Source organism: Lolium rigidum, chromosome 7 (genome assembly GCF_022539505.1).
Source record: "Lolium rigidum isolate FL_2022 chromosome 7, APGP_CSIRO_Lrig_0.1, whole genome shotgun sequence".
In the NCBI taxonomy this organism is placed as follows: domain Eukaryota; kingdom Viridiplantae; phylum Streptophyta; class Magnoliopsida; order Poales; family Poaceae; genus Lolium; species Lolium rigidum.
The window spans coordinates 24,820,285-24,841,932 of record NC_061514.1 but is presented as its reverse complement, the minus strand read 5'-3'; the positions used below and the strand labels follow the sequence as shown (position 1 = coordinate 24,841,932).

The window sequence follows — 21,648 nt, the reverse complement described above, 5'->3', positions numbered from 1 at the left end:
TATGTTGTATGTATTCAGAGTACTTCCCTGCATCCAGAGTTAAACAAAGAAGCAAAACATGAAACAAATCAACTTATTGCCCCTCTGCTAAGTGTTGCTATCCTAGACCAAGTGTTCCTATCATGGATATGGATAGGGTGATGTGACATGACCAACGGCAACTCTGTGACCTAGTCCATTATCAGTGATATTACCATGAAATGACTAACAAGATATCACCCCTTTTTTCTACCAATCCATATCTGTATCTACTTTCCGAGTAGAACAACTTCATGCGTGACTAGACCTACTGCTGATAGCTCTCGCTGTCAATATCTAGAGATCCAGAATTGACAGCAAACTATGTGTGACACTTGCTGCGCGCGTGCTGGAGAATAATAGGAAGCCTTATCGAACATCGGACCAATCTTCGGTTGGGTCAGATTGAGAGGTTGATGACCTGACCAGCTCCACAACATAGCAAATGAGTCTTTGATGAACCTAAGCCATCTGAGACATCAAGAGACAGTCCACGGGAATGAAGCTTCCTACTTTGAATCTTAGGCCAAATAACATACTATGCAGCATGCCATGAATAAATTGTGTACTGGCGAATAATAAAGATCATCTGGAGGGTGAAGTGGAGAAATGCAAAAAAAACTTTTTTGTTTTCTCTGCAAAATACTGAACCAAGTACAAATAACAAAAAGGAAGAACATCAGAAAGTACTGCAGCCACAACATTTGCGGGGATTTGTTTTTAAGTTTACATATAAATTCTCATCCATAATGACCACTATGAATGCAATAAAGAAGAATACAGGGAATACTTTTTATTATACATTGAGCTCCAATATCATTACAAATAGTTAATGGAAAGGTGCAAGATAATTTATCCAGGACCAAATAAAAAAGCTATCGCTTTATAAGTGGGGACCATACATTTCAATATATTGAAGAAAACCAAACAGAATGATCCTAACTGAAAAGGACACAAATGGACGGACTAGGATAATGAGAGAAGGTAGGGTGCTGGTGTATACTAATTAATATTTTGTGCTACAGAAAAACTATTACACTTTAAAGTCCTTCAAAGCAAAATGGAAGCACACAAAGGAAATTAGAAATATAAATGCAAGGGAAAATTTTAGAACCTGGTGGTTTATGTTAGTGATGTAATCAGACCCTGGGACTTCCAGTATATGAGCCATCAACCTCAAGTCTAAAGCAATATGACTTGTTGTCAATTCTTTGTATACCGATGTGGTTATGGATCTACCTGATCCTATTCTTTTTATAGTTAATAGATCAAGGAAGACTGTAACCATATCAACCATGTAAACCCTAGAGCGATTTGCTCCTATATAACACGCAGACGGCCAAAGTCTACGCTTCATCAAAGTTTCATAAAATTAAACAGTATCATATCCTCCTACATAACACACTACATGTGACCTATGCAAAAAAAAAAAAAAATCTAGAAGCACAGATATGCTACCAACATAGGTCTAACATTATTGAGTGGAACATCAGTGAAAAATATATCCATACTCCTCTGCTATAGTACATTAAGTAATTAAGAGTGATATGGCAACGATGTACACCATTAATGGTCCTTATTATTTCAGCAACAAAAACACAGTTAGCCATAACTACCATTTGCGCTCGATATGAACAGGATACAAGAAAACCACTTAAACTGCATAGTAGATAAGAAACTAACTTAATAAACGGAAGCCCAATTTTCTATCCACGTTATCAGGATAAACTGAGACAGAACAACCACAACTGATCACAATTTACTTGCACCCTTCATGCTTAAACTGTTTACCAGAAGCACAAACAACCTGCTATTAGTAGCTTGGACGAAGCCAACAGCAGCAGCTAAAAGATGATGGATTAGTCCATGTTTGCAGCACATCAGTATTATTGAGCGGCACATCAGATCAGGGAGTCCTCGCTAGCGACAACAATCTGCCACGATCTGAAAAAAACACCAAGCACAAAACTCATAACCAACTGTCCATCTCAGAATTTATAATTTGATATGCAGGTGTACTTATAACTAGTTCAAGGTTACAAGACTGCACTTGACATGTGAGCTTCAGCTATGCCAGAAATTAACTTAGTGCATCTTAAAAAAAAAAAAAGCAAGGTAAACTGATGATCAATATCAACAAGGTTGACTAAATATTTAGCAATCAATATTTTCACCTAGCAGGCACTTCATGCTTCATCAACTATTTGACCAATCAACAACAGTAACAAAAAGGAGACATTTTATTACAGGGGTAATGATGCAATTGGCCCTGCTTCCCAGGGAAACGACATACATTACACGTCATTTTTGTTCCAAGTAGTTGAGTTGAGCATTAGGCAAACAGTAACTGAATTATGTCTGACGTATTAATCTGAAATACAACCTTTTGACATTGTGATCAGGATAAATTCGACAGATAGCAATAATTGATCATCAGGAATTGCACAGTTTTATGTGAACTGATGAACAGAGTATAAGTGACTTTATACTTAATAGTAGCAACTCTGAAAGAAACCAGCAGGAGACTTTGATCATTTAGCCCTTGCTAGCAATAACAATGTGCCATGTTCTAAAATATATCATGCAAAAAAACTCATAACCAACTGCAAGTCAGCATTCGGTGAGCTGTGTGCTAGTACTAATTCCGATGGTTACAAGACTGGGTTTAAGGTGTGGCCTTCAGCTATGCCACAAAATCACAGATCTTTTTTATAAGAAATCCTGAAGCAAGGTAACAGGATCAACATGTTTGTGTGCACATTTAGCAATTCGACCAATGCATGGCCATGTTCCTTAACATGTCTCACAACATAAACTACGTTATGTTTTCCAGTACCACATATTCTCTATAAGCTACATGTGTGAAGCGTGAACATAAGTAACACATATTACTTGCATTACGACTAATTATTCACAAACCACAACCCTAGAAGTTGTAATGAAAATTCAAGACAAGATGCAAGTCATACCTGGAGTGTAAAAACTCATGTAGGGCAGGACGCTGAAGTATTTTCCAGGCTCATCAACCTTCTTAACCTGCCCAGAATTGAGCTTGACGGTGAATAAGCCAACACCCGAGCTAACGAAGATGACACCCACACCCTCTGCAAAGCCGACCACGTATGGCTTGTCTTTGGGATTGGCAACAGGTATTGTTTTCTCGAGCTCGAGGACCCTGTATTGCACCCATTCGGCAGCTTCTTCATTCCTTGACCAAGTACAAAGGCTGGAACCCAGAATGCAGGCAAAGCCCAGTGAAGTGTCCTTCTCCATCGCCAAGAGGGCAATGGAGCCCACGTCCCGTGCCGGCCGCGGGGGCTCAATCATCGATAAGCGATCCTTGCCCAAGCATTGGCGGATCTAGGATTTTGAATCAGAGTGGTCCATCTTCAAAAAAAAAAAAAAATTTAACACAAACTGACCAATGTGAACATAATATCATATAATGTGACAATAACACTATGGTCTTACGCATATCATATAATGTGACAATAACCATTTCAAAACGCACAGGTGCATCAAGTAAATATTCAGTAGAGGAGATCTTATGTTCCATGATGCTTTTTCTTCAACTTGGGTTTTAAGGTTCTCTTTATGATGATCCTGCAATAGATATGATTGAACTTTTAAAAGTGTGCCAAATGTCACACTAAACAGTTCAAAGTTGCAAAAGGTTGCTACAAAAAGATAGCAGGAAGAAGAAATAATATCTACAAGATATAATCAGCAGAATATACTTGGCACCTCAGTTCCTCACATCAACTTTGGCACATACACCTAACTTATTTCAGCAAAATTACGATGTAGCAATATCAGTTTTAACCAAGATGATTCTGTGAGAAATAGTAGCAGAAAGTAGACATTGCATGGTCATCCTGGAGGTAGACATGGCAGTCCATCCGGAGGCGTGTGTAGGACATGCATGGAGGCACGGCGCGGCCTCTCCTCTCGTCCAGGCGAGTTGTCGTCCTTGCGCTGGAAGACGTACTGAAGGGGCCAGTGTCTGGCGTCGCGCTCGATCAGGTCCTTCGCCGACGGTGCTCGCCTCACCTCCGCGCGCCGTCCATCCCAGCCGACATAGTGCCCCCTCTCTTCTCGACCTGGTCTGGTCGCCGTCGCGCAAAGTGACGCCGTACGCGCGCTCACGTCTCGCCTCGGCAGCCCAAGCGAGCGACCCAGAACGTCCTGGCGCGAGTTGCCGGCGTTGCGGTGGAAGAACGGGTGCTCGCCTCGCCTCCACCGCTCATCCTAGCCGAGGCGAAGCGCGCTCCCTCTCATGCCCTCGGCCTCGCCGGCGCCAGAGTGGCATGCCTCGCCTCGGTTGCTGAAGCGACCCGGAGTGGCATGGAGACCCGCCGAGGTCTGGAGACCCGGAGTGGCATGGAGACACGGAGTGGTCTGGTCTGGTCTGGTCGCCGGGGCCAAAGTGGTCACCCGCTGAGAAGTGCTCGCCTCACCTCCGCCACGGCCCATGCATCCCAGCTAGCCGACATAGTGGCGCCCTCTCCTCTTCGTCACTGTCGCGCAAAGTGACGCCGTGCGCGCGCTCACGTCTCGCCTCGGCAGCCCAAGCGAGCGCCCCGTCCATCCCAGCCGACATAGTGCGCCCTCTCCTCTTCATCGCCGTCGCCAAAGTCCAAAGTCACAAGTCACGCGATAGCCGACGCGCGGCTAGGGTGGCCATGGCCTTGTACTTATAGGCAGTGGCGGCCGGGGCAGCAGGGCAGAGCGAGTTTTCGGGGGTGGTGGTGGCGCGCAGGAAGAAGGAGATGGATAGCCGAGGCGTCGCGCGGTTGAGAGAGAGAGATAGTCCGCGTGCGCCAATGAAATGAATTGAGAGAGATAACCGAGGCGTTCCTTGCGCGCGTGTGCCGCCTATAAGTACAAGTTTTTGGCTGTTTTACTGGAGATGGAAAGGAGCTGTAGGATTTTGCCGCAGCGGATGGACACGCCGCGAACGTGGTCCAGTTGCACGCTCGCGCGGCGCGGGCCAACCTGGGTCGCACTGACACGCCTGCATCACGAGTCGATTCACCGCTTGCATCGGTCGGTTCCGTTTTCAGCGGATTCACCGCTTGCTACCTGTTGGCCCGACGGAGCGGAGCGATCCATCTACGACCAGGCGCATGTGCGGGCCTGTGTCGGGCTCGATTTCCGCTTCCGAGTTCCGACTCGAACCGGGAAACTCAAGGGAGGAGTACGTGGGTATATACTACGTAGGCAGGCCGTGGCGCTACTCTACGGCAGATCGACGAGAACACGAGCGCGCACGGAACGATTGATGACGACGACGACGATGATGAGCGTGGAGGGTGGCTTCAGGGCCATGGCGGAGGCAGGCGTGGACGGAGCGCTCCGCAGGAACCTGCCCACCTTCCGTTCAGAGACGGCCCGGCTGCTAGGCAAGATGCAGCGTGAGATGGACTCTGCCCCCGTGCATCGGGACCTCCGGTGCATCTTCTCCGAGCTTCGACGGGCAGAAGCCCTCGAGGACAACAGCGCCGACCTCATCAACTCCATGGCCGCCGTCAGGGACTACTGCCGCCACGGGGCCGCCCACTTCGCCGCCAAGGAGCCGGCGCTCGCCGAGGCCCTGCGCGGCAAGGCGGCGTGGTCGGACGCCACGCGCGCCGAGTTCGTCGAGATCGCCGCCGGCGCGCGCGTCCTGCGGGGCGTGTGCCTCAAGATGCTGGCGGAGGCCGAGGAGGGCCATATCGTCTGCATGGCCGCGGCCGAGTACCTCGCGTACGTGGCCGAGGACACGCCCTACGAAGAATGGGGCCCCAGCTCCATCCCCGCCTTCATGTACCAGGCGGTTGTCGACCAGCTGGCCGCAGCGGCGGACCCCGACGTCACGCGCTTCGTGGAGGTGTTCGCTCAGGAGAGGGCTGAGAGCCTCAGGCGAGGTGCGGCGGAGTTCGGGGGAGACGACGCCGTGAAGCTCAGGGAGCACGCCGCTACGGTAGAGGCGCTCTGTGCCGACGCCGACACGTTCCTGCACAAGATCGTGTCTTCACCTTATTTTCAAAGGGCTAGGTTGTTTTCGATCCTCCGGGAAGCAGCAGCAGGCGGTGCCCAGACGCCGCCGGTGGACGATAACACGGTGTTTCTCTTGTTAATATAAAATAGAAATTATAATTAAATCCCTACGTGGTAAGTTGGCCAAACAAAAGAATTGTAGCATTAAACGGGTTATATATGTTGTCATATTCCTGTTTAGATCCTTAGTTTATTTTGATCCAAGGTTGTAGTATTCAACATGCTATGTAATTCCTCCGTCAAGGATTATGAGGTTAGAGAGTTTTTTCAATTTGTTAGATATTATAAGTCTTCTTTTATTTATGGTTCTCTTTTCCTTAATGTCCTATTTTCTCTCCCTTCTCTCATATATGTAAAAAACATTGTTGCATGCAATAATTAATAAGGGGAGTTGCAATTTTTTCTGGTCCTATCGAAGTAGCCCTCTTGAAAGCTTCTAATCACCCATGTTTGTTTCGATTGTCGATCCCAGTGACCAAAACAAGAGCAATGCATCGATCCCAGTGACCAAAACAAGAGCAATGCCAGCAATTTGGTCCGTCTAAAGTGGCTAGGGGCACTACTCATGAATGGTTGTCGGCAGATGTAGTTCAAATTCAGACACAACCTCCGTTTCATATTCATATTACTCCGTCTATAAGTTTTCGCAAAAAAAAGTTCAAGCTTTGTAATGTTTTACCAACTATTTCTAAATGATAATAAATTTTACGTCAAAAAAGATAATAAATTTTACATATAATTGGTTAAATTTGGCAAAGTTGAACTTAAAGAAAACCTTATATGTGGAGTAATAATATGAAAAAGAGGGAGTATACGATCAGAGAGAGCTAGAGAGAGACAGAAAGGGAGGGAAGCCATTTTAATCAAGGACGTACTGAATCCACAAGCAAGCTGGATACATTTTACTGCTACATCTAATGACAGTACAATTCATGGAGAACTCGGGGAAAAACCGAGTTGTTGGCGTTGGAGATAAACCTCATGTGACCTGGAGCGTGCTGGGTTAGTCTACACAATGAGTCAGACAAACCTGCCGTCCACGTTGTACTAAACAACGATCGTTTGGAGAACACCAAAAATGTCAGGAACGCAGAACCTGCTTTGGCAATAACCAAAACTGATTCTTTTTAAATGACCGTCGGATGGCAAAAGACTCGAAAAGTTACACCAACAAAGGAACCCTAGCGGCAGAAAATTGATAGGCAAAGCAGGAGGGCACGCCAAGTAGCTTGGCATTAGCTTAACTGGTTGTTTTGTGAGCGAGCACGTAATTACTGCCTCATGGCTATAACATCATTCAACAGTCAAGTTTCGTCCTATGCACCACCAAACGAATATATAGACTGAAGACAATGCTACGAAGTTAAAATGTTACAGAGTATGCAGCATGGTATAAAGTTGTAGACAGGACGAATCAGTCTGATTATCCGTCGCCCAGTTTAGTAAATATTCTCATATATCTCAAAGAATAAGGACTAATTCTACCACAACAAGAAAACAAAAAAAATGCAAGCTAAAAGAGCATGATATATCAGGCTCCACAGGTATGTCATATTCATACTACTTCCCTATATCCAAAATTAAAGAACAAACAAAGCATGAAATGAATCAAATTACTGCATCAGCTAAGTGTTACTATCTTGGACATGACTGACGACGACAGATCCATAACCTAGTCCATTATATGTGATATTACCAGGAAATGACTAACAAGATATCACCTTTTCTTCTATCAATCCCTGTCTAATATCTACTTCTTGAGTAGAACAAAACGTCATGCATCACTAGACCCACACTAATGGTAGCTCTTGCTATCAATATCAAGAGATTCAGAATTGATTACAAATTGTATTTGACGCCTCCTTGTGTGGGTGCTAGAGGATAGGAAGCCTCATCGAACACTAATCAAACTTGGTTGGCTCAGAAAGATGATGACCTGACTAGGTCAACAAGATAGAAATCCTAATCCATGCAAGGTCTCATCGAACAACTAAAATACTGAAAATCATGGAGAAGTGCAAAGAACGGTCTCTTTTTTGGCTGCAGTGTACCAATAGCAGGTATAAAGAACAAAAAGGAAGAATGTCAGAAAGTGCAGCAGCCATAAAAGTGTCGTTGTGATTTTTTTATAGTTTACATATGGATTCTCATCCATAGTGCCATCATAAAGGCAATAAAGTAGAATTCAGGGAATCTAGTTCATCAAAAGGTGCAAGCTCATTTATCCAAGACCAAATAAAATAGCTATCGGTTCATTAGTGGGGTCCATACATTTTCAACGTGTTAAGGAAAACCAAACAGAATGATCCTACCTAAAAGGAAGATATGACCGGACTATGATAATGAGAGAAGGTAGGTTGCTGGTATGTATACTAAAATAATGATGTCAATTATGATTCAGCTACTATATATTTGTAATAAAGAAAATACTATATTACATTAACATGGCAAACATTTGATTCAAAGCAAAATGGGAGCACAAACAAACATACTCATGCAGTCACGCTCCTGTCATACTGCATTATTTAATGAGGAGGAATATGGTAACTATTTACAACATATATGGTCCCTATGAACTGAAATGAGCGGAGAATAATATAGGAAAACCAAATATCTGCTATACTTGCCTTGAAAGAGTTGTAGTTGTTGAAAACTATGAGTACTTGTGGCTCATTTGCAAATATGTTCAGTATTCTACAGCCACAACCGAGATTACTGTTACAAGCTACCAATTAATTAGGGTCATGTATGGACAATGTTTTAGAAATGCAGTTCATGTTTACGAATTTCCTTCCACACTTGATTTGGAATTCTTATTATTCTGTTGCTTTCTTTTGTTTTGATTGGAGTTATACCAAACCTTAGAATATTATATTGCAAACTATACTGCCTCACAGGACCAGGTACGCTTGTCACATCAAATTATGGGTATATTATGTAGTCAACAACTTTATATTTATATTTTTTTTCAAAATGAAAATCTGAAGTTGGTTTGAACCTCCAGATTTAGAGAAAGAACGAAAGATTTAATCACTCGAACATTAACATGACTGAATGTAGTCAGCACCCAAAAGCAAGGGCTAAGGAGAATGTCAGATTTATTGAAGCCGTACACTTGCTAAAAAAGGTAAAGCTTGGCTGAAATTTGTCCATTTGTGCAAAACTTGGAGCGAAGAGGAATAAATATTCCAGTCAGAAGACATATAATAATGTGATCATCAACATCAGTGACTCAGCGTCATCAACTTAATCTAAATGTAGCGCAGATGCAACTACAGGAATAGCTTCTAACTTACTGTTAAATTAGAATGCATGGTGGAATCAGTGTCTCTGTTCACTTGTGTAGTGACTTCTTTGCAAACAGATTACCAAGTTCTTGCTCAAGTGCTTCTGGAGTGTACTTCATATATTTTGAAGCGTTATGGCTGTTCTCAACAAGAGGCCTGTGTGATGAATAAAAGAGTAAATCGCAATGATAATATGGATTAGAATTTATAAGCGAGAGAAACTTGTTACGCTATGCATTTAGTAATCAAACTTAGTAGTACTCGCTTTGTGTTTTGCAACAGAACTGGACAATAACAGTGTTAGAAAGATGTGAAGCGGATGTAGGTTTTTATGATCAAGCAATTCCTTCTTTCCCATCAAACTTCTGAAAACTAGATCCAAAACCACAATACAGCATGATCCTTTAATACCACTGAACCTAAGATTATCCATAATCCTAGCTAGCACACCAACTGGTATGGAGTTTTTTTCTGTACAAATCAAGTAATGTCGCCACTGGTGTTGATCCCTGACATGATCATCCACCACAACAGTAAGTCCAGAATGGCTATGATATTTACTGATATACTAAACAATGGCGAAGTACTCATGTCATTACCACTTAATACCAATGCATCTTTACATTATGTGACACTGGTCCAAAACCTTGCAGAAAGGGAGGGGAAAAGGAACATTGGCAAGTGGCTATTTCAAAATTTTGCACCTAATAATCTAGTAAACTCATTCATGATTAGCAAGGAGAAATATAATGACACCTAGTGGAAAACAAAGTAGAATGTAATAAAGCAAGATGAGGGAAATACCCAAAGCGCTTCACGAAAGATCTATAAGCCGGTGACAGAATTTCGGCAACCGTGAGGATAAGATTATCGTGTAATTCCTTATCAGGAACAGCCCAGTTTATCTGCGTTTGACAGACCTCTTCAAATTGCTTGTTGAAAGACCTGAATCTGATAATATTGGGAAGAAACACCATAAGAAATAGCCAAGGCAAAACACTATGAAAGAGTATAATATAGAGCGCATTGAGAACTACGGTCTAACCTTGCCTTGATAGCAGATGTGGAAGTTGTACCACTATAGGATCCAATACTTCCTAGAGTACCGTCTATAGCAGAACCTACTGATGAAGTTAGACCTTGAGATGAGAGACACTCCAATACCTGCATGCAGTTCATGAAATAAAAAAGAAATACGGTGAAAAGGTAAACAAACATGTTCATCGACGGAACTGCAAAAGGAAGGTTGAGCTTTTGATTATCAGACCTTCGCCCATGCCACTCTCTTGTACTGAGTAGCATGTTGCTGCACGATCCTTCGGCGTCTTTGAACCCAATCATCATCAAATAAATCCTTGACTTTTGAACTGAGAACAAGAAAATGATTATTCCATCCAATTAAATGAGATCTCAATTTCTTACTCTCTTTCATTGTGTGTTTTTTATATACCTGCAGATAGACCTGACAATATAGCTGATATTATTCATTAAGAACAGATTTCCCAGAGCAAGATCTTTGTATTGCTTTGCTTTTACATCTAAATTGGTCTCTAGAGCATGCACAACACCAGTGAATTCAGAGACAAGCCCAGAATTTGTTCCGTCTCCATTGCTGGATTCTTGAAAGATCAGCTTCAGAGATGCCTGATAGCTGCATAAATTTATATATATGTTTTAGAAAGAAAGATCTTTGCTAATTGTAATGGATGTTATATTTAAGAAATATATTCATTTCACTCACTCAAAAAGAAACTTGATATAGTTTCCAACATAGCTGGTAACAGGATGCACATCCCCGTCAGTAGTCGTACTCTTAGGCCCCTCCTTCGCAATGTTGTCTTTGAAGTCACCAAGAGTCTTTTTTGTTGCTTCTGCTAAACATTTGACCAAACTAATTGCAGATTTCCGGTTTTCAGAGCATTCATCACCCGCAAAGACTGCCTCAACCTAACAATAGCCAACAAAAAAAAAATACACCCTAAAATTCAAATACCATGCAAATGCTGCCCACCACATGCTCGTGGATATATTATGAGGAGCATATGCATTATTAACAAACCCAAAAAAATTGAATTTCATTGTTCTTTAATCAAGTACAGTGACAAAAAAGATAGCTGCAGCTAGAAACTAGCAAGGATGGCATTTCCCATACAGTTTTTCCAGTTTATTTATTAAAATTGTAGTGGGATTCTCTCCCACCGTTTACCCTCAAAAACTCCAGTTTATCGAAAAAGAAGATAAACTGATCACATTTGAAGAATCTCAGTCACTACATAGTAGAACTGTAAAATTTCACGCGATATCAAAACTTTGCAGGAGATACTATACTTTTTCAGGGCCTAATCATCAACATTAATTGCAATCATCACGGGTGAAACTTCAGTTACAAGTTTAATTATCGCACATAGTATATACAAATTTAACTGAAGAAATAAGGGCATGCATATCTAAACCAATGTCGCTGTATTTGCTCCTTTAGACGGTGCCTACAGTCTCGTGATTAAAATTTATGTTATTTGTCAATCTAAACCTACATGACTATGTGTCTGAATTATCACAGGTCGTTATTGTATATCAGAGCCTACATTTTCTTTTGTAAAGGTGTAACTGCAATTTGTCAGACAAAAAAAGGGTACGTGGTCAAGAGGGACATTCTCAATTATTGCCAAAAATCTACATATAGCATATGCAATGCATGTAATAAGCACTCTGTTGGGGAACAGCATTAGTCTAGGTATGGTAAGTATGAATAGTAGCATTCACAGCATTTCGTCCGATAGATAAAAAGACTACCAGTGGCTGCACATCTGCAGTAGAAAATTCACCTCGGACTGAATTTCCAATGTCGCCTCAAACATATCCAGCAGCGAAAATACTTTCTCTGGTGATGATTTGGATTTAGCAATAGCTTCTCCAAAGCTGAGTAGAGTCAAGAGACTTTTGGACGTTACTGCAGCAAAGCAGTGGTCTTTCGATCCATGATTTCCTTTGAAGACTTGATCACACAGTATGCGTTCACTAGCAAAAAGCAATTTTACCTGCGCAAAAAATAGCCAACTATTATTGATAAACGTCATTTCCAGTTAAATCTTATGTGGTCAAAGTTCAAGAACATCACCGCAATTTGCAAACACTGGATCCACTGAGCAATTTTAGCATTCAGGCTCTCAATCTGCACATTATGAACTTCTTCTGCCTTAACATATTCAACTCCCAACTGCTTAAGGGTAAGTTCCAATGTTGAACTACGGATATCTCTGGAAGATTGAAGAAAACGTTATGAGTACACAAATCTTGAAATAGTAACAGTATACCGCAAGTATGTCAGACAGTTTGGAATGTCTAGAAGCTCGCACCTGTATATTCTCAGGAACTGTTTATGGTGACCAAGTTCAACTGATTTCTGAACCAACTTCGAGAGCAAAGGCATGTAACGGGGCTCAACAAGTGTAGGAAGAGAGCACGCTGCCCCCGCGTTCAGCCGACCTTCAGCAGAATCTTTGGATGATGAATGACTTGGAAGGCAGTTGAGCAGAAGCTCAAGCTCTACAGGTTTGCTATAACCAAACGTCGAAAAACCGTAGAAATAGTTTCCCATCAGATCATCTATAAACACGCGACAAGTATGCGTTTGAGTCTAAGCAAACGGAGAACCGAACCTGCATTTGGATAGCAGCCTACTGAACTCGGTCTCCAGCTCAGCAGCCGCTTTAGGGAGCAGCTCGTCGACACGTCTGAGCACGTCGTCGCCGGCTTTGCAGCTTATCTTTGAAGTGAAGAAGTCCTCGGCGCCTCTCAGCTTGTCGACCGCGTCGAGGTAGACGCTGATACCCTTGCTCGGACCGTCCAATATAACGGACTCTGCCTGCGCAGTATGAAGTTCAGTTAAACATTAGCATGATCTAACAACATGGCAACGGCTGTTCATAAAACGAACAGCTCTAGTCAGTTGCCGCATGAGACAATATATCGTTACAGCCCATATGAAACTAGCAACATCTGTTGAAATGATACACCAAAATGTGCCTACAGATATGACCTAGCTGATTCTAAGAGCAGATCCTAGCACAAGTTCAAAACAAGGAGGCGTCGATGTCCTCCCGGAGCTGTCAAATTATGTTCTTCTTCAGGAATGGCCAGTGAAGTACCTCGAAATTCAGGCCATAACATTGGCAATTTTGCATAGCCCTGACCACATTACAGCAGTTCCAACTCTAACATCCGAGCTTCACGACGCCACAGTACAGTTATATGAATCCCTCCTACGCTGAATCAGAAACCGCGACCGCAATTGCTGAGCACTGCGCCGGCGGCTCGGAGAATCCACATACCTAGAGACGCAGCAGCAAACGCCGGGGCGCGCTCCGCTCCGGCCGACCAATTCAGGGCGGCAGGGTAGGGTCTGTGGCGGAGTGGTGCTCCCGCCGGCTCACCTGGCAAGGGATCGCCCCCGCCCCGCGCCATTGGGTGGAACGCCGCCGGCCACCACGCCGGAGGCCTCGCGAATTTTTCTCAGGAGGGGAAAGGGCTCACGCGGACGTCGGCCCACGTCAAATATGGCCTTTGCGGCGACAGCATTGTCCATTGGGCCAGTACAAGCACCTGGGCCTCGCGCCTACTGCTGGGCCGGAGAAAACTCGGCGTCGAACCGATCAACGCGGACTAGCCGACTAGGACTTCGCATTGCTCTGGTCTAGAAGCGGACACGCAGGCGAACCGCGCGCCGCCATTGGTGCCGACGGCGGCGCAAGGGACGACGGCGGCGAGCAAAACCAATCAAGGCAGAGTAATAACCGAACGTACCTCACGGACGAGGTCGAACTGGCGCACGACGTCCTGGACGGCCTGGAGGCTCTTGGCGACGTTGTCGTGCACCTTGGACGCGCTCGACGTCCTCGCCTGCAACTCACGCGCGCAGCCAAACTGAAGTGAGCAAGTTGTATGAGCGAGGAGAGTGATCGGCCTCGGGCACGTACCTGGGCGGGGCGCACGGCGTCGTCGACGGCGGCCATGCGGCCCCCGACGGAGGCGACGGCCGCCGCCGACTCCTCGCGCACGGCCTCACTCCTCCGCATCGCCTCCCGCAGCTGGCTCGCCTTCGCGCGCAGCAGCGCCGCCTCCGCCGCCGACACCATCTTCTCCTCTCTCTCTCCCTCTCCCTCGAAGCTGCACTCGCTCGTGCGATCGGCGAAGCAAAACAAACTCGAGGAATAAACTAAAAAACAGAGGAGCTTTTTGTGTATATATTATCTCAACGCGTTGCCTTCCCTTGGATTTCTTCTTATCTGTGTTGCTAGGTTCTAAACAAACAGATATAATAACGTGAGAGATTTATTTTCAGTGGGTCGTTTTCCTATGTAAATCACGCGTAGAGAATCCTTTGCTTGCATCCCCTAGTACCTATAAGCCAATTATTTAACTCTACAAATAATCTTCCTACTGTAAATATTTAAAAAAAAGATTTGCACATCTGGCAGTACTCTCATAGCCAATCTAATTCAATGTTTACCAACTGGTTTTGTTTGGCTAACTTTAAGAATGGCATTACTCATTTCTATTTCTCGTACCTTGATGGCGGCGAGCCGTTTTGAGCGGCGGCTCTAAATATTTGCTCGCAAGGGTTCGCTTGTAATTTTTATATTTTTCGGGTGTTGCTTTTTAAGAATAGTTGTCCCAAGTTTAGATGTTTTTGGTGTAATTTATTTTCTTATTTAATATATTTAGGAACAACGTCAAAGAAAAAGCAACGACTCAAAAAAAATCATTTGTTGACTTGATATCAGTCACAAAAAAATTCGAATAAACCCATAGAAAATTATCAAGTTATTTGATGGAAATTTTGACAAGAGCTGAAAAATCTCAGTTTCAGTAATTTCAGCAATAAGCTATTTCATGATTCACAATGTACAAACATGGATATTTAACTCTACGAATAATCTTCCTATTGTAAATATTAAAAAAGAAAGATTTGTACATCTAGTAGTACTCTCATAGCCAATCCAATTCAATGTTTACCAATTAGTTTTGTTCGGCTAACTTTAAGAATGACATTACTCCTTTCTATTTCTCATACCATGACGGCAGGGCGTTTTGAGTGGCGGCTCTAAATATTCGCTCGCAAGGGTTCGCTTGTAATTTTTTTGTTTTGCACAGGTTGCTTTTTAAGAATAATTGTCCCAAGTTTAGATGTTTCTGGTGCAATTTATTTTCTTATTTAATATATTTAGGAACAACGTCAAAGAAAAAGCAACGCTCGAATTTTTTCAATTGTTGACTTGAGACAAGTCAGAAGAAAATTTCCAATAAACCCGTAGGAAATTGTCAAGTAATTTGATGGAAATTTTGACAAGAGCTGGAAAAATCTCGGTTTAAGTAATTTCAACAAAATAAGCTATTTCATTTTTCAAAATGTACATGATATTTTGCACATAAATCTTATTTGGAAGTGGTAGTGGGGAAGTTTTGAGAAGCGGCGGATTTTATTCGATCTAAATACTTGCTTCCAGGGTTCACTTATAATTTTTATTTTTTGCAGGGGGTTTATCTTTTTTGAAGAAAAATTGACCCATATCTAGATGTTCCTAGTGTAATTCATTTTCGTATTTAATATATTTGGAACTCTTAAAGAAAAACAATAACTCACATTTTTGCGACTGTTGACTTGACACTAGTCCAAAAAAAATCGAATATACCCAAAGGGAATTGTCAATGTAATTTGATATTTAGACGCGAGCTGAAAAATGCCGGTTTCTAATACATTTGAACAATAACCTTTTTCATGTTTGACAATGAAAAACATGGATACTTTGCACAAATGCTTATTCTGGCAACATTCACTAGCAGCATTCCATTCCAGAATACAATCATGAGTACTAGCTTGTAATTTCTATGTTTTATTGGATTTTTGGGTTTTGGGGACAACCTGGATGATTCTCGTAAAAAATTAATATATTTGAGAAGACAAAAAGTAACGACTCAGATTTTTTACATATGTTGACTTTAATTGAGTAACAAGTGAGTATTTGAACACACTTGTGGGAAATTATCACAAATATTTGATGGAAATTTTAGCACGTGCAAAAATACCGGTTTCTTATACATTTGAACACACACATTCTTTTTGCGATTGAAGGTGCACAATAAATATATATTGCATACAATAATTCCAATAAATGTGTATTTGTGCAGCATTTACTAGCATTACTCTTTTCCAGATTCTTTTAAAACGCGTATTATTTTGCACGCACAAAAGTACCATAGGAGGGCAATATAGTACTTTTCTAGCCAATTATTAAATAAGATTGACACACATGGGATTACTTTTAGAGTCAATCCAATATAATGTTTACCATTATTCCTTCCTATATTTCCATCGGCTTGACAGCAAGTGCATTTAGAGCGGCGAACGATTCTGCTCCAAAGATTTTATTCCCTGGGAGTTGCTTATAATTCCACTATTTATTAGGGGCTCGTCTAGGTTTTTGGGAAAACTTTTCCACGTCAAGATAATTCCGATGTACCTTTTTCCTACTTTAATATATTAGGGTAAGAATATCAGTGAAAAGTAACAACTCATATTTTTCCATCTGTAATTATAATGAAATTTTGATGAAAATTCAAGCACGACAGAAAAAACTGGGTTCTTGTACATTTGATCACCTACATTGTTTTAATCTTATACATTGCACGACAAATTTTTATCTAAGCAAAATATTCAAAGAAATAGGTATTTTGGCATCATTTACTAGCATTACTCCTTTCTAGAATCTCTTGAAAGGCGCGTTTTTCTCTATCCTCTCCAAAGGATCATAGGAGAGCAATCCAGCACAATCATAGCCAACTGTTAAAATAAATATTTGCACATATGGCAGTACATTCATAGCAAATCTAATTCGGTGTTTACCATTAATTTTATTGGCTAATTATAGGAATGTTATCATTTATTTATGTTTCATTCACCTTGACAGCGAGGGTGTTGCGAGCTGCGGTGGATTCTTCTCCAAAGGTTTACTCCCTGTGAGTTGCTTGCAACTTCAATATTTTACAGGGTTTTTTTTTACGTCAAATGCCACACGTCTGGACGATTTTGGTGTAATTAGTTACCTTATTACATATATTTGGGGACACTATTACGAAAAAGTAACAAGTCCTGAAAGTGCATTGAGCTCACATATGTGGTTTTCATAACTAATGGCAATTCCTCTTGATTAATGTTTGCATTGACTTAAACTTGAAGGATTTTTCCATAGACAATGTGATGACCAAGATGTTATTTAAGGTGTGATCCAAAAAAAATGGTCATGTGAGAGTTCAGCCTATTGGAAGCATGTCTTGAAGAATACAGTTGAGTGGGAAGTCATGTCTATCTTCAAGACATCATCATAATAAATCAAGAAGAAATGATACGATGTTGATCAAGATAATAGCTTTGTGAACTACATGATTTACCAAATGGGATCAAGTAGGATCAAGTGATCTCATGGTATGGTGCAAATGTCAAAGGTGATTTGTGAACTAACCCATGATATATCAAGCCTGCGCCGACATGAGTTGATGAAGGAGATATGCCCTAGAGGCAATAATAAAGTGGTTATTATTTATATCTTTATGTTTATGATAAATGTTTATATATCATGCTATAATTGTATTAACCGAAACATTAGTACATGTGTGATATGTAGACAAACAAAAAGTCCCTAGTATGCCTCTTAAACTAGCTTGTTGATTAATGGATGATTAGTTTCATAATCATGAACATTGGATGTTATTAATAACAAGGTTATGTCATTGTATGAATGATATAATGGACACACCCAATTAAGCGTAGCATAAGATCTCGTCATTAAGTTATTTGCTATAAGCTTTCAATACATAGTTACCTAGTCCTTATGACCATGAGATCATATAAATCACTTATACCGAAAAGGTACTTTGATTACACCAAACACCACTGCGTAAATGGGTGGCTATAAAGGTGGGATTAAGTATCCGGAAAGTGTGAGTTGAGGCATATGGATCAACAAGTGGGATTTGTCCATCCCGATGACGGATAGATATACTCTGGGCCCTCTCGGTGGAATGTCGTCTAATGTCTTGCAAGCATATGAATGAGTTCATAAGAGACCACATACCACGGTACGAGTAAAGAGTACTTGTCAGGAAACGAGGTTGAACAAGGTATGGAGTGATACCGAAGATCAAACCTCGGACAAGTAAAATATCGCGTGACAAAAGGAATTGGTATCATATGTGAATGGTTCATTCGATCACTAAAGTCATCGTTGAATATGTGGGAGCCATTATGGATCTCCAGATCCCGCTATTGGTTATTGGTCGGAGTGAGTACTCAACCATGTCCGCATAGTTCACGAACCGTAGGGTGACACACTTAAAGTTGGATGTTGAAATGGTAGTACTTGAATATGGAATGGAGTTGGAATATTTGTTCGGAGTCCCGGATGTGATCCCGGACATCACGAGGAGTTCGGAATGGTCCGGAGAATAAGATTCATATATAGGATGTCATTTTATGTGAATAAAATGTCGCGGAAGGATCTATGGAAGGTTCTAGAAGGTTCTAGAAAAATCCGGAAGAAACCACCAAGGAAGGTGGAGTCCACATGGGACTCCACCTCCATGGCCGGCCAACCCTAGTGGGGGAGGAGTCCCAAGTGGACTCCCCTTAGGGGCCGGCCACCCCCCATATGGGAGGTGGAACTCCCACCTTTGGTGGGAGTCCTAGCTTGGCTAGGTTTCCCCTCCCTTTGGAAGGTTTTTGGTTCGGGTCTTATTCGAAGACTTGGAGACCAACTCTTGGAGATCCACCTATATAATGAGGGGCCAAGGGAGGGGGCCGGCCACCCCAAGACCACAAGCTGGCCGCCCCCTGAAGTGGCCGGCCACCCTCCCAAACCCTAGCCGCCCCCTCTCCTCCATAGCTCCCGCGTGCTTTAGCGAAGCTCCGCCGGAGTTCTCCACCGCCACCGACACCACGCCGTCGTCGTCGTCGGATTCAAGAGGAGCTACTACTTCCGCTGCCCGCTGGAACGGGAGGTGGACGTCGTCTTCATCAACAACCGAACGTGTGACCGAGTACGGAGGTGCTGCCCGTTCGTGGCGCCGGAACCGATCGTGATCAAGATCTTCTACGCGCTTTTGCAAGCGGCAAGTGAACGTCTACCGCAGCAACAAGAGCCTCATCTTGTAGGCTTTGGAATCTCTTCAAGGGTGAGACTCGATACCCCCTCGTTGCTACCGTCTTCTAGATTGCATCTTGGCTTGGATTGCGTGTTTGCGGTAGGAAAATTTTTGTTTTCTATGCAACGTTATCCTACAGGTGGTATCGAGCCGTGTCTATGCATAGATGGTTGCACGAGTAGAACACAATGGTTTGTGGGCGTTGATGCTCTTGTTATCTTTAGTTGAGTACTTTGCATCTTTATGGCATAGTGGGATGAAGCGGCTCGGACTAACTTTACATGACCGCGTTCATGAGACTTGTTCCTCGTTCGACATGCAACTTGTATTGCATAAGAGGCTTTGCGGGTGTCTGTCTCTCCTACTATAGTAAAGATTCAATTTACTCTTCTATTGACAACATTAGTATCAACGTTGTGGTTCATGTTCGTAGGTAGATTAGATCTATATCGAAAACCCTAAACCACGTAAAATATGCAAACCAAATTAGAGAGCGTCTAACTTGTTTTTGCGGGGTTTGGTGATGTGATATGGCCATAATATGATGATGAATATGTATGAGATGATCATTATTGTATTGTGGCAACCGGCAGAGCCTTATGGTTGTCTTTAAATTTCATGTTGAGTAGTATTTCAAAGTAGTTGTAATAGTTGCTACATGGAGGACAATCATGAAGACGGCGCCATTGACCTTGACGCTACGCCGATGATGATGGAGATCATGCCCGAAGATGATGGAGATCATGTCCGTGCTTTGGAGATGAAGATCAAAGGCGCAAGACAAAAAGGGCCATATCATATCACATATGAACCGCATGTGATGTTAATCCTTTTATGCATCTTATTTTGCTTAGATCGCGACGGTAGCATTATAAGATGATCCCTCACTAAAATCTCAAGATAATGAAGTGTTCATCCTTAGTAGCACCGTTGCCAAGACTTGTCGTTTCGAAGCATCTCGTGATGATCGGGTGTGATAGAATCAACAAGTGCATACAACGGGTGCAAGACAGTTTTGCACATGCGGATACTAAGGTGGCCTTGACGAGCCTAGCATGTACAGACATGGTCTCGGAACACGTGATACCGAAAGGTAGAGCATGAATCATATGGTTGATATGATGAACACTTTGAGTGTTCGCCATTGAAATCACACCTTGTCTCGTGATGATCGGACTATGGTGTGGTGGATTTGGTTCGTGTGATCACTAAGACAATGCGAGGGATATTGTTTTGAGTGGGAGTTCACCTAGATTTTTAATTATGTTGAATTAAAATTTGAACTCAATTTGTCATAAACTTAGTCTAAACTATTGCAAATATATGTTGTAGAGATGGCGTCCCCAATCAATTTTAACCAGTTCCTAGAGAAAGAAAAGCTTAAGAGCAACGGTAGCAACTTCACTGATCTGGTTCCGTCATGTGAGGATCTTCCTCTCGGCGGAAATCACGCAATATGTGCTTGATGCACCGCTAGGTGACCCTCCTGCTAGAACTGAAACCGATGAAGTAAAAGGCTGTTTACGAGACTCGGAAAACTCGGTACTCTCAAGTTCGGTGTGCCATCTTATGCGATCCGGAATCCAATCTTCAAAAACGTTTTGAGCACCATGATCCTCATGAGTTGATGAAAGAGTTGAAGACTATTTTTGAGACTCATGCGGCCGTGGAATGCTATGAAGCATCGAAACAATTTTTCAGCTGCATGATGGAAGAAGGTAGCTCCGTTAGTGAGCACATGCTCGCCATGACCGGGCATGCGAAGAAACTCAGTGACTTGGGAATAGTGATTCCTAACGAGATCGGGGATTAATCGTGTCCTTCAATCACTGCCACCAAGTTACAAGAACTTTGTGATGAACTACAATATGCGAGAACATGAACAAGGAGTTACACTGAACTCTTTGGCATGCTAAAAGCTGCAGAGATTGAGATCAAGAAAGAGCACAAAGTGTTGATGGTCAACAAGACCACCGAGTTTCAAGAAACGAGGGCAAGTCTAAGGGAAAATTCAAGAAGGGTGGCAAGAAAGCTGCCACGCCTCCTATGAAACCTAAGAACGGCCCTAAGCACGATGCTTGAGTGCTATTACTTGCAAGGAGAAGGG

General features: G+C 42.6%; 2 protein-coding genes across 2 annotated transcripts; both read right to left on the bottom strand.

The window, feature by feature from the left end:
* Nucleotides 1-1,582: 1,582 nt before the first annotated feature.
* On the bottom strand, nucleotides 1,583-5,346 carry LOC124671047. Its single transcript, XM_047207483.1, has 3 exons — nucleotides 5,290-5,346; nucleotides 2,988-3,378; nucleotides 1,583-1,962 (listed from the first exon to the last, which is right to left on the bottom strand). The coding sequence occupies exons 1-3, from the start codon at nucleotides 5,344-5,346 to the stop codon at nucleotides 1,925-1,927; spliced, it is 486 nt and encodes a 161-aa protein (XP_047063439.1). The 3' UTR covers nucleotides 1,583-1,924.
* Nucleotides 5,347-9,138: 3,792 nt separating this feature from the next.
* On the bottom strand, nucleotides 9,139-14,494 carry LOC124674892 (exocyst complex component EXO70A1-like). Its single transcript, XM_047210946.1, has 12 exons — nucleotides 14,321-14,494; nucleotides 14,148-14,243; nucleotides 13,004-13,209; nucleotides 12,701-12,901; nucleotides 12,463-12,601; nucleotides 12,170-12,382; nucleotides 11,086-11,291; nucleotides 10,795-10,995; nucleotides 10,612-10,711; nucleotides 10,390-10,508; nucleotides 10,149-10,295; nucleotides 9,139-9,500 (listed from the first exon to the last, which is right to left on the bottom strand). The coding sequence occupies exons 1-12, from the start codon at nucleotides 14,477-14,479 to the stop codon at nucleotides 9,392-9,394; spliced, it is 1,896 nt and encodes a 631-aa protein (XP_047066902.1). The 5' UTR covers nucleotides 14,480-14,494; the 3' UTR covers nucleotides 9,139-9,391.
* Between the last annotated feature and the right edge of the window lie 7,154 nt (nucleotides 14,495-21,648).